This window comes from Barbatula barbatula, assembly GCF_947034865.1.
Source record: "Barbatula barbatula genome assembly, chromosome: 7".
NCBI lineage: Eukaryota > Metazoa > Chordata > Actinopteri > Cypriniformes > Nemacheilidae > Barbatula > Barbatula barbatula.
This window is the reverse complement of record NC_136770.1, coordinates 21,285,680-21,298,650: the sequence shown is the minus strand read 5'-3', so window position 1 is coordinate 21,298,650 and position 12,971 is coordinate 21,285,680. Positions and strand designations below refer to the sequence as shown.

The 12,971-nt window shown below is 37.5% G+C and overlaps 2 protein-coding genes across 3 annotated transcripts; one reads left to right on the top strand and one right to left on the bottom strand.

Annotated features, from left to right (window-relative positions):
* Window positions 1-148: 148 nt before the first annotated feature.
* On the top strand, window positions 149-5,302 carry LOC306896504 (uncharacterized protein). Of its 2 annotated transcripts, none has more exons than XM_079460580.1 (10): window positions 149-197; window positions 309-396; window positions 482-505; window positions 665-742; window positions 1,004-1,081; window positions 1,338-1,415; window positions 1,672-1,749; window positions 2,011-2,088; window positions 3,751-3,833; window positions 4,155-5,302. In XM_079460580.1, exons 1-10 carry the CDS (start codon window positions 183-185, stop codon window positions 4,233-4,235), a joined length of 681 nt encoding a protein of 226 aa, XP_079316706.1. In that variant the 5' UTR covers window positions 149-182; the 3' UTR covers window positions 4,236-5,302. The 2 variants fall into 2 exon arrangements, with proteins under 2 accessions (XP_079316706.1, XP_079316707.1); XM_079460581.1 differs by having other exon boundaries at window positions 343-396; window positions 4,155-4,895.
* Window positions 5,303-5,443: 141 nt separating this feature from the next.
* stau1 (staufen double-stranded RNA binding protein 1) lies at window positions 5,444-12,912 on the bottom strand. The gene is made up of 15 exons (XM_079460579.1): window positions 12,714-12,912; window positions 10,976-11,304; window positions 10,711-10,832; window positions 10,444-10,624; window positions 10,084-10,234; window positions 9,661-9,832; window positions 9,413-9,508; window positions 9,102-9,314; window positions 8,632-8,775; window positions 8,320-8,466; window positions 8,131-8,206; window positions 7,690-8,012; window positions 7,467-7,589; window positions 6,882-6,961; window positions 5,444-6,753 (listed from the first exon to the last, which is right to left on the bottom strand). The coding sequence occupies exons 2-15, from the start codon at window positions 11,163-11,165 to the stop codon at window positions 6,666-6,668; spliced, it is 2,106 nt and encodes a 701-aa protein (XP_079316705.1). The 5' UTR covers window positions 11,166-11,304; window positions 12,714-12,912; the 3' UTR covers window positions 5,444-6,665.
* Window positions 12,913-12,971: the final 59 nt, after the last annotated feature.

Below are 12,971 nucleotides of genomic sequence, written 5' to 3'. Positions count from 1 at the left end.
ATTTGAAAAATACAAAACAAGACAATGTTTTAATCATTCTCGTTATGCATCTACAAAACAAAGCTTTAGTTGTTACCATTACTACTGGTGTTAATCAAAGCATGTCATCAGGTCGTGCATTTAAAACCGAGGAAACTTCCTGCTCAGCAGTTTGACACGCAGCAGGTGCAACGTTGTGCTGGATGAAGCTATATAAGGTAATCTTGATTCAATTTGAATGTAATACTTAATTCCGTGTTTGATTTTATGCAGTGAATTAACAGCATTTATTGTGATTATAAGACTTAAAAAGCTCATTTTGTTTACAGAATTCTGGTTTTATCTTTGGATTTGTAATGATAGGAACCATGGGCCTTTCTCAACAACTTCTGGTGTTCATTTCAGTTTTGTCTCTGAGTAAGCTTTCATTCATCACATGTTTTCATAACAGTATTAATGTGACTAAGACTTTAAAAATGAACAAATTATTTTTTTCTAACAGCCGGTGCACAAACAACACCAGAAGGTAGTTATTGATCTTTAATTCACACCAGTTCTCAAAACGGATCAAATTATGATCCGCTTTAATTTGTCCTGGAAACAGACTCATCTTGTGTGAATTGGGAGACACACTAAAAAGTTTTTGAATTTCTTTGATGGCGTTTGTATGCATATGTTCTTTCAGCAACCACCATTCCAACAAGTGAAGCAGTGACATCAGGCATTGGTGCTACAATTGGTACAACCTCCACTACTGTTTCTGGTATGTTATATTATACCCACAATCAGAGTTTAGTAAGATATTGGTAAAATAGTCCATGTGACTCCAGTGGTTCAGCCTGTCTGAAGTGACCAGAATAGTTTTTGTGTGCAATAAAACAAAAATAACAGTGACATCAGGTTCTTGTTCTACAGGTGAGAAAAACTTCAACGTGGCCATTTATGAATATTGGCATTAAAATATGAAATATTATCTTGTATTTTAAATATATTTTAACATCACTGTGCATGTTTTTTCTTTCAGCAACCACCAGACCAACAAGCAGTGCAGTGATATCAGACATTAGTTCTACAATTGGTACAATCTCCACTACTGTTTCTGGTATGTTATATTATACCCACAATCAGACTTTAGTAAGATATTGGTAAAATAGTCCATGTGACTCCAAGTGGTTCAACCTGTCTGAAGTGACCAGAATAGTTTTTGTGCGCAATAAAATGAAAATAACAGTGACATCAGGTTCTACAGGTGATAAAACCTTCAACGTGGGCATTTATGAATATTGGCATTACAATATGAATTTTTTTCTTGTATTTTAAATATATTTTAACATCACTGTCCATGTTTTTTCTTTCAGCAACCACCAGACCAAAAAGCAGTGCAGTGATATCAGACATTAGTTCTACAATTGGTACAATCTCCACTACTGTTTCTGGTATGTTATATTATACCCACAATCAGACTTTAGTAAGATATTGGTAAAATAGTCCATGTGACTCCAAGTGGTTCAACCTGTCTGAAGTGACCAGAATAGTTTTTGTGCGCAATAAAATGAAAATAACAGTGACATCAGGTTCTACAGGTGATAAAACCTTCAACGTGGGCATTTATGAATATTGGCATTACAATATGAATTTTTTTCTTGTATTTTAAATATATTTTAACATCACTGTGCATGTTTTTTCTTTCAGCAACCACCAGACCAACAAGCAGTGCAGTGATATCAGACATTAGTTCTACAATTGGTACAACATCCACTACTCTTTCTGGTATGTTATATTATACCCACAATCAGACTTTAGTAAGATATTGGTAAAATAGTCCATGTGACTCCAGTGGTTCAGTCTGTCTGAAGTGACCAGAATATTTTTTGTGCGCAGTAAAACAAAAATAACAGTGACATCAGGTTCTTGTTCTACAGGTGATAAAAACTTCAACGTGGCCATTTATGAATATTGGCATTAAAATATGAAATATTATCTTGTATTTTAAATATATTTTAACATCACTGTGCATGTTTTTTCTTTCAGCAACCACCAGACCAACAAGCAGTGCAGTGATATCAGGCATTCGTACTACGACGAAAACAACCCCCACTACTCTTTCTGGTATGTTATAATATACTCACAATCAGACTTTAGTAAGATATTGGTAAAATAGTCCATGTGACTCCATTTATGTCTTCAGCATATTTTTAAAAAAAATTATGAATCATTTAAATAATCAAATAAAAAGGTTGCCAAATTTATAATTCATTTTTCTTATGCTATACAAAAGCGTCTTAGTATTGAATACTCTATTTTTCCTTTAAAGTAGTCATCGATTGAAAACCCCAATTTATTTATTAAGTGCTATAATCGGGTCCACGGTGCATCTAGCAACCTAAAAAACGTGAAAAACAAGAACAGTAAGTTTGTTTTGGTGTGCCTTTCCCTGCAAGCATGTGAGAAACAAGGCCGTTTTGATTCGCTCCTGTTGTGACGTAAAAACAGGATCTTATTATAATGTTACCGCCCCTAAAGCTACACAATTCCACCCACCGCGCTGCTGCCATTGTTGTTTTCACAAGACAGCGGTGTACGTGACGCCATGTCTAAAGTTTGTGGACAACATGCAACATGGACTGTAGTCGCACAGAGTCCCAACCTCGGAAGAGACAATAGTGAATTTATTAAATTTTAAGTAAAAAAAAACATAAGTAAAAACCTGCTTGTCAACCTGGGACAGTACAAGCAGGATGAGCTTCAAAGTTGTTCCTCAAGAGGGATCGACACCAACTGAAAGATACAAAGCTGCCTATGTCAGCAATGTTTATCTACCGTATATATAGGAATATAACGTTCGCATATGATAGCGAAGGGAGCTAAGTCAGTCACGGCCTAAATACATTTAACATTTAGTCATTTAGCAGACGCTTTTATCCAAAGCGACTTACAAAGAGTTAAATATAACATTCAAAGCCAGTGTTAAACTTACTCTATATTTATATTTTATTTGCAAATTGCATCGGTGCATGCGCGCTCACACACAGGTAAGCACACTCCCCAAAAGCGTACAGAGAGCGCGTGGCGGTATTTCTAGCTGTCAGTCAGTTTGCTGTCTGCTATATAAGTTTGTGACATTATAAACCTTAACGTCTTGTATCTACATTTAGCATTAATGCTATTTATAATATCAATAGCATTAATAATCAGCATGACAGAGCCTTTCATAATGAATCGTGTTTTAATTGGAGATTATTTAGAATCAGTAATAGTATGGCATTCTTGTTAGTAACTTTAAGTACTCCTGCTCATGATAAATTCATTTCAGTTGTTACATTTTGTTGACAGTAGTTTTATTAAATATTAAAATAGGCCACTAGGACTTCGCTTTAGAGCCAGAGCCTACAAAATGTAGGTATCAGAAAATAAATGTCCCGATAAAACATTAGATGTTAAATTTTTAAATACATATTCGAATGGGCTCAATTTATTTAATTATTATTTATTTGAAAACTTATCGTCCGGACCTCCGCCACTAAGATAATATAGAGACTGCACATACCCACATGTGTATGCTACATTTTCGTCCCCACACATTACTTTATCATTCCTGGGTCATCTAATTGGAACCTCTTCCCAAACCTCAAGAACACAAGTAATGTAAACGTAGCTGGTCGATGGGCCTTTGTGGCAAATATAAGTATGTGTCTTATCAAGATGTATTATCATCAATATGTATTTAGTTGTTTTATTATAGTTTTGTTTGAATCTGTGTCTTTTTATTAGATAGGCCTACTGTGATTGGACTTCAAATGAAAGTCACCTCATATTTGAACCTGAGTGAAAACGTAACGTTTCTTTTGGAGAAAGTAAGTCACACTGGGACTATTCAGGGCGGTTTCCCGGACAGGGATTCTCTTAAACCACGACTAGCCCTAAATCTTTAAGTAGTTTTTATTTACAAACTTGTATTACAAAAGAAAACTGTAGGCCTATGTGAGTTTTGAGACAACACAATGGCACTGGTGTCTTTTAAGATATGTTTGGACAGCTCTAGCATTTATTTGAGTCTAGACCAGTTTTAAACCCTGTCCGGGAACCCGCACTCAATGTATAATATACTGTTAATAGACAGCCATGCAAATATAAAATGCAAGAAATGTTAAACTGTCTTACCATCTTTGTTTCAGCTTAAATACGAGCTGGTAAGACGCAACCTGACAAGCGATGTGCAGCTGACCGCACGTAGAGTCCAGAAGATAAATCCGTAAAATGATCAGCATTTAAACCAGTTTAACTTTCTGTTTATCATAAATTCTCTGATTGTTTTGATAATTTTTCCCCCAAAATTCCAATACTTTATTTAAACAAATATTTAAATGATTACTTTTGTTCCTCCGCTTTTTTTCTTTTTTCAAATGCCTTTTATTACTCAATATTACCCCAAATTTAGCCTCGTCTTTAAACTTCTGGGTCATTTAGAGCTAGAGGTAAAGTGAAAACAGATTTATCTTGCACATTTATCTTTAAATACTTATTATGGGATGTAGATTGCAGAACGATAACATTAAAATGTTCTGGCTTAAAACATAAATAATGATAGAAGTCATTAAGGTTGGGTTGTTCTTTCAATGCTCTTTCCTTGATGTTTTGACACTTCTGCACATCTGCTCTTCACTGTTCACAATTGTCTTAAATCTCAATTTAAGTTTATACTTTACCTCATATTTTACCTTTAATCATCATGAAACCTCAAACAGCAGACCGACTGCATTTACCTATTGCTTTTTGTCTCCCCCTACCGGGAGAAGATCGAACTGGCACTGGTTCCACCAGAGCCCCTGTACTGTTTACTGGAGATGCACCGATATTTTTTATTTAATAAACAAGATGTTCTTCCAGGGCAACCCAGAAAACATTTCTTAATATCCACATGTCTTACAGGTGTCAAGACAGAGAGCATTCAGACAGCAGTCTGGTTCAAACAATATGCTTTTGTTCCCATAATGTACACATTCATAAATATCTACATACTGTAAATATCTACATCAACGATGTTTTGCTAATAGTGAACGATCGTGACAGACAGTACTGTACTGTATTTTAACCGAGCAGCCGAAGAAGCTTTACCAGGGGAAGGGATTTATGATTTATTAGCTATATTATATCGGCCTAAATTTCACATACTGCTGTACACAGTAGGGATGCACAATAAATTATCGGCCATAACGGTCGATAAACGATAACCTTTTAATGTTATCGTATTGGCAGATACAGCCGACAAAATGTATTGTGCCTCCCTACTGTGTACAGCAGGTAATGAATGTTATTCTCATAGATCAGCTTCTAGTGTGCATTCTCAGGACAACCGCACTGCCCCTTAATGGCCAGATAGCAAGAACAAGCATTGTCACCAACCATGACAACCTCATCACTATGTCACAGCCTGCCCCTTTATGGCATCACATGACTCATGGCATTTGGAAATGAATACTTTTTATTATAAAAAGATCAGTTCTGGTTCTTGATTCTGATTGGCTGAACGGAGTTCTAAGCCGTTATAAAATACCCCGATTTCTAACAGCTGACCGCATTACATAGCCTAAGTATAATTTTATTGACTTTATTTTATGAAACCTTGCTACTCATATGCAATAACCGTTTTATAAAAGCAACAAGCTCCCAAAGCAGTGGGTTACAGTGCATTTTATAACGGCTAAGGGCGGGGCTTATAGCTTTATTATCTTGTCTTTGCAGTTTTAATGGTGACATCCCTTTAAGGGTCCATATGCATTTATCTACTTTACTATTTGCTTTCCACGGTAGTCAGTCAAGTCACATCAATATGTACATCAAATTCCACAAATTGAACACCGTTTTAACCGTCACCCCAAAACACAGACAAGTTTTTTTTGCAAGAGGTACATAATTTTACTCGTACTCCATGATGAAAAAGATGCAACTGGCAGAGTGGGCGGGGTCAACACAGAGAGGAGGATACATGAGTTTAACTGACAAGACTGTAGATTATCGTGCTTGAAACGTACATTCATCACCTCACTCTCTCACACACGCACGCACGGATGACGCTAAACACCACCACACGCTCTACACTAAAGTCACAAATCGTTTTTGTTTTGCGTTATGGTCGCCATACTAACTTAAAAAGCACTGGAGAATAACCACCACAGCAGAGACGTGTTTGATAGCTTCATCATATCCTTCAGTGGGGTTTATACTGCACTTCACAACAGCGCTAACAACAACCCAACTCACTGGGTTCCTATAATACAACATTTAAAATAATAATAATAATAAGAGAAACATAAAAGAAAAGAGGTATGACACTGAAAACATGACTTCATCAACAACAAAGAGAAGTCTGTCTACTCAAGTCAAGCGTCACGAGTATCATTTAACAATTCAACAACGAAAACGAAACCTCCACTTCACTGGATATGATGAAAACCTAGAACTTTTTCAAAGCCTTAGTGTTTAAAAGAAACCGATAACGGCATGTGTACAATGAAACGACGTCAAACCTCTAAACGTTGTGTTTAGAGTATTTTCACTTTGATTTAGATTTCATTTCGAACATTTAATACGATGTAGGCTTTTGTGAGCAGCCAATTGAAACTCTGCTTCTGACTTTTCTCTAATGTTTCGCAGTCAAAGCGACCAATCGGATGAATCTGTGAATTTTAGACTGTGCCGTCTAGAGTCTTTCTGATGGTGCTTGAGTTAGCCGGTTTCAGTAACGGGTCACCCTCTATGTCTTGTTTGCTGCACCTACAGAGTAAAAAAAACATCACAATGCTGTTTTGGGAAAAATAACTATAATAACTGTATGTAAAGCCAGCATGAAATGTAATTTGCAACCCTTAATGTGACTTTGGCCCTTTCAACACGATACTGACCCTGATATCTGTCCATTAGCTGTGCGATCACTCAACTGTTGGTCGAGCTCAGACAGAAGCTTCAGAATGTTCAGAGCAGCCTGTTCATAGAGAAGAACAAATCAGAAAAAAAAGATTAAAAAACCTGTTTTTTTTACATGGTTGTATATTATAAATAAACTTTGAAATATCATATACATTTTTTATTATTTATTATTTATTAAGAAACCTTTCAAAATCAGGTTTTCTGATTTTAAAATCTTCTATTTATAGGCATGTGTTTAGGTGAAGTGATCCTATTTCTCCCAAATTACAAATAAAAAGATTGTTTCTATTTGCATTAATTTAGCAGAAAATGAAAACTGTAGAAACAGCTCAAAATAACAGAAAATATGCTCTATATTTTTTCAGACCTTTTTCATAAAAAACATTTCAACATACACTGAACTGGAATGGCCACATTACATCTAGAAAAAATATGATTAAATGAACATTTGCAATGGTCTCTTAGTTTTTCCCATGTACATGATTCTTTTATTTTAATTATTTAGCACTTTACATATCAAAGTGTTCTTTTGAACATGTTGAGGTTTGAGTAACGCTTACCATGTCGTGGCAGGAGTCTACGTCTTTGCCGATGCCATGGCTGATCAGAGGAGGCTGAGAGGAGCAGTTTATCAGAGACACAAACTCGTTCTTGTTGTTTTTTGGGAAGTCTTTGTATTCAACCTGTGGCAGATTTAAAATTAAGATTCAGGGCCACTGCATACTTCTGATTTTATAACTATGTATGGGCAGGTGCGTGTGTGTTCATTATTACATCACATACATGTAAGCCCTGTATGTTAGCCAAGTAGCCCAGCTGTTCGGATGGTCTGGTAAGAGGCCCGTGGGGTCTGTGTGCCAAGCTGTTGTTGGTCTTCAGTATACTCTCTGCAGTTGGGGATGTGCCAGCGTACAGTAGCTCGTTGGCAATCATGGCTGTGACCGTGGCTTTGGCTGGGTTTGGAGCTGCTGGGCGACCGTAGTCTTTGGCGTGGGGTCCCTGGTTGGCACCCACTGCCTGTGCCACCTCGGGTACCATGGGTAAAATCCCGGCAGGGAGCTGCTGATGGCTGAGGAAAGGCATTCGGAAATCTTCCTCCTTGTTGACTACATAGAAATGAAAAAATGAATACAATGAAGAAAATGCCTTTAAATGACAAAACTGAGTTTTAATCTATAATTATTATGCAATTGCTAATGTGCAGTTTTGAAAAACATCACCTACCAAGACTTGCCTTCTCCACAGAGCCTGGCTCAAAGAAGGTCACTTTTCGTCCATCTCCAGGTTTCTTAGCAGGTGGCTTTACATAGATAAAAAACATTTATATACAGTGGTGGTCGAAATAGAGCAAGAGATTAACTATACGCTATATTTTACAACAAAAAGCTGAGATAAACAAAAGTTTTTTATCACCTTCTCCTCGGTTTTCAGTGCCGGTTTGGGTGGTTGTGGCTGAGGTACTTTGAAGCCAAGAAGCTCCAGCATCTTCTCGGCTGCATTTCGCTTGGCCACTTTTTTACTGGGACCCATTCCCTCAGCAGTCTGCCCCGCAACAGACACCTGACACAGAGAGAGATAAGACAAATTACTTTTACAGGAACATTTTCAATACAAAAAGAAAAACCGTTGCAAGCTATACAAGAAAATGATTTAAGGAGGTGCATGCTGTTATCACAAAATGTTTCCACTGTAAACTGCTGGCAGTGCTCATCTCTGGTAGAGTACCTGCATGACAAACTCTCTGCGTCGGGGCAGTCCTCTCTCAGTCACCAATGTATACTCAGGCTCTTTTTCCTTCTTGGCTTGTTGGATTTGAGCTAGCCTGCTGATGGGGTTCATGCCCTGACCGTACTCTGGGCTGGTCTGAAGCTGAGGGGTTAGACAAGGCAATGCGCAATGCACATTACACAACACTTTATAATCTGATAATCAGTGGATTTAGAAAAAGGTGATCTAAAGACCAAGTCAATAAAGATTGATTTGGAACCTCTCGGTAAAGGAATTGGTATGGCTGGGATTTGGACACGAGTTCAATACGTGTAACAAGGAATATTTCACTAATGTCAGAGATGTGATCTAAATGCTTCTATTTCAAATCAATTACCTCAATACTTATTTTTAGATTTAATAAACTGAATCTCTGTAGCATACTAATTCCCTCAAACAATAACTTAGCAATCAAACACATTTTCTACCTTAATAATGGATTTGCTTTTCTTTTTAATGCGAAGTGGCATCTTGTCCACGACGGGAAGTTGGGGTAGTTTGCGGAGCTCCTCCAGCACAGTGATTGCAGCCAGCTTCTTGGCGATTTTCTTGCTCTTGCCCTCCCCCTCGCCTGAGAACTCGCCCACTATAACTTTTACCATAAAGCTTTTCATGTGAGGAGGCCCCGCCTCTTTCAGCACCTAAGCGATGAGGACAGAGACAAAGGATGTAAATGCTGAGCCGAAAAAATCCTTCTGTTCGGATTTTTGGCATACAGCATCTTGGGTCCATCAAGTACCTCGAAATCCACAGACATGTTGCGTTTCAGAGCAATCTCAAACACTTGGCTGATCTCCGATTTGTTAAGGTTTTCTTCTTCTGGTTCCTCTTTCATCTAAGAGAAGCAAAGGGAATCATCAATCGGATCAAGTCTGACATTGCTGTATGTTTTTTTAAATAAACATTTCACAGTAGCTTTCTGAAAAATCATTGTTTTTCTGTAATTACGTCATATACCATTAACATGTTTGTAAAATGAGCTCATACTTCTGCCATTTGCTGCAGTATTGGCTCTTTTTGCAGATATTTGATGGCTTTAGCAGCAGCGTCGTGTTTGGCTGCCTGTCTCGTGCGGCCCTTGCCGTGGAACTGCTGTCCGCCGACAGACAGCTCCATATGATACAGTACTGGCCCCACCGGGGGAAACGGGTAGTAATAACTTCAAGAGAAGAGATCACATAACAAAGGTCAATAATCAAAGCATTGTTCTATCATTTATACAAAAACACAATAATAATAAACAAATATTTCGCCTTTTTCTTATTGAACACATAATTTAATATTCAAAATAAGATAAATCAGTGTACAATATCGAAGCATCATTGTAACTGGGTATATTCAGTTAAATCTGGGTATTATGTGACCGAATTTGTTCAAAAGCTCATGGTAGTAAATATAGAGTGTGCATACTGATGCATGGATCGAGCATACGGGCCTGGTGCTCTGATGTTGTAATTGAATGCTGGTCTCATCCCCTGGTAGGCATCTATAGGTTTATAGATGGGCTTCTTGCCCAACTTCATACAAAGTGCATTTAGCTCCACAGTGTGGGTTACGCTATCTGCAGAGAGAATAATACAGATTAAAGGCAAGTAGACACAAAAACAGTCCTACATAAGCAAAAAACAGATATTCAATTCAGATCTTAAAGAAACAGTTTACCCCAAAAAAAGAACAAAATCTGAAAATTAAGATCGAATCTGTATTCACTTTTTTGTGTGAACTGTCCCTTTAAGTATGATGGGAGTAAATACGCGTTTTAAGACGTACACTCTGAGCCCTTGTAGATCCCACCTGGGTTCTTGCCTAGGTGGCGGGGGGTTCTGTGACTGGGTTTAGGCAGGGTGGTTTGGGTGAGAGCACATGAGGCTGCTGAGTGCTGGGCTTTTTTTATACTGGTCCCCTCTGCATCCCAGTCCTGGTCCCCCAGAGTTAACCGCACTGAGAATATCTAACCAAGAGACACCATCAGCAACTGGAAACACGCAGAGCCTGTGTGTATAGCAGGATATTGGAAAGGATATTGTAGAATATTACCTTGGAGTGGGCTGGTCCTGTTTCACTGAGTAGCTTGTATTCAGGTTGGATCTTATTGTAACGGGCTAACTCATTCACCAAACACATCGGGGTCTTCTCTTTAGGGTTTGCCATGTTAGAGACTTGAACAAAAAAGTTAAATATTTGATCAATAAGCAAACGCATATAAACCTATGAACCTGGTGTCGCCAATGTCACATGTGCTACAAGAACGCATGTTGATAATTAAATGTCCCTTAAATATTCTAAACATTTTAACACCCACCTGTAGGGTTGCAAAAGGGTGTGGCTGAGGCAGATGGCAGGGCGGAGTTTCTAAGCGGGTGACTGGCACTCTCTGAAGGTAAGGAAGCGGTGGCACATGGAATACTGAACCTGGGTTGAGGCGGAGCCAGCTGTAATGGAGCGGCATTGGGTGAAGGGTTGACAGGTGCCTGGAACTGAAGCTGTGACATTCTGATTGGTTGATAGGAGACGGGTTGATTAAATAACCAGGTATAGACTTTGCAGTTAGGAGAACACAATTTTATGATGAACAGAGAGAGGCGAAGACCGTGTCGGTTTGTAGAATGAAAGATGACTGCAAAGTTCTACCTATAAAGACAAAAAAAGAACATAAAATGATCATAAATAGTTTTCAGATGTAAATACATGCTTAGTTAGAAAATGTTAGAATAGAAACTCTAAATTCAGTAGAAAAGGAAAATGTACATCATATATTTGTTTCTCTTATTAGGGATAGCCAAAGAAAAATTGGAACGGTTTTCTTAGAGATCAATTATAAAAAAAGTTTCATGAAATCTACACAAAACTTTTGAAATATGTTAATGTAGATGTCTATTTGTATTGCTTAGAGGTTACTCATAGCTCAGGAAATGTAGTTATTTTATTGAGGTATTTAAAAGTTGAAGATACTTCTGTTAAAATCTCTTTGAGATTATTATTAAAATGCATTAAATATGAAGATCTGGATTTGGATTTAGGCATGTTTGATGGGAAATATTTCATATTAAAACATCAAACGAATGACATTGTGCTGCAGACTTGGCAAAGCTGAAACATTGTTTAAATCTCTTCTGAAACATGGATACTTTTATAAGAATTTCTTTATTTTTTTCTTAAAGAAAAACCTGAGACCTGGAGACCTAAGCAAGTGAACATTTGCTCTCCATTTAGTCTCACCGATGTCTCGGAGAAATAACTAAGATACTACAGATTTTCTTTCATATGGGTGGCACAATTCCAAATGCACGTCATGAAAATCACAATTATAAAACTGACACATATTGAAGGGTGAACATTTTATTAAAACAGTAGCTTTTTAATTGCTATTCTTACATCAGCTAAGTTCATAAAACTTAATATATGATCGTTACAATACTGCTCTGCCTTGCAATGTATTATCTTACTGTACTACACTGTAAATAATAAGCAAGGTAAAGCACAGTAAAAATTACAGTAACAAGCTTTGATAGGTTGTCCATTCCAGTAAACCTGATCAATATTACAAGAACAAAAGACAGGAGTCGTGAATAATATCAAGTGAATCTTTAAAACGTGCATTAGACTAACAGCACATGACACTGTAAATTAGATTCAATTGATTATTGCATAAACTATAGCGTCAGTAAAAGCCAGCTTATATTATAATAACCCCTGGTTTATTAAACATTAGTATGCCCTGTCTGCCCTTTTACACGGGCATTTAAACGATTATAGGCGTAACAGTATGAGATAAACACAGACAAGCCTATAGAAAAATAAATATTAGTTGTCAAAAAAACCTGACTCCCCTAACGTTACCCCTGCAAAGCAAAGCATAATGACATCGTTTATACACACGAACAACAACCATTCCACATGCAAATGATCCCGGCAAAGATAATATAACATGTGCATTTTACTGCTACAACGACAATATGAGTTAGCGATCGATTTGAAAGGCTCGAGCTAACACAGCACTAGCTCGCACATCCTCGCAAACTCCCCTGAATAAACCTCACCTCGGTTTATTTCGCTCCTGTTGCAATTTACTCCATGAGTTAAAATGTTAAAGAGTACTGTCTGTTCGATTTAGTCCTGGTTTAGGGGTGTTCTGGATTGGTTTAGCATGAAAATACGGGAGAGAGGTAGAGAGTGTGAACATAGACACGGCAAACACTAAAGAGAATAGCGCTTTGCGTTCCGCCCCTGACAGGAAATGACATCACGTCGTTATTTTGTGGGGTTAAATTGGGGAAATAGATTTATCAGTGAATGGT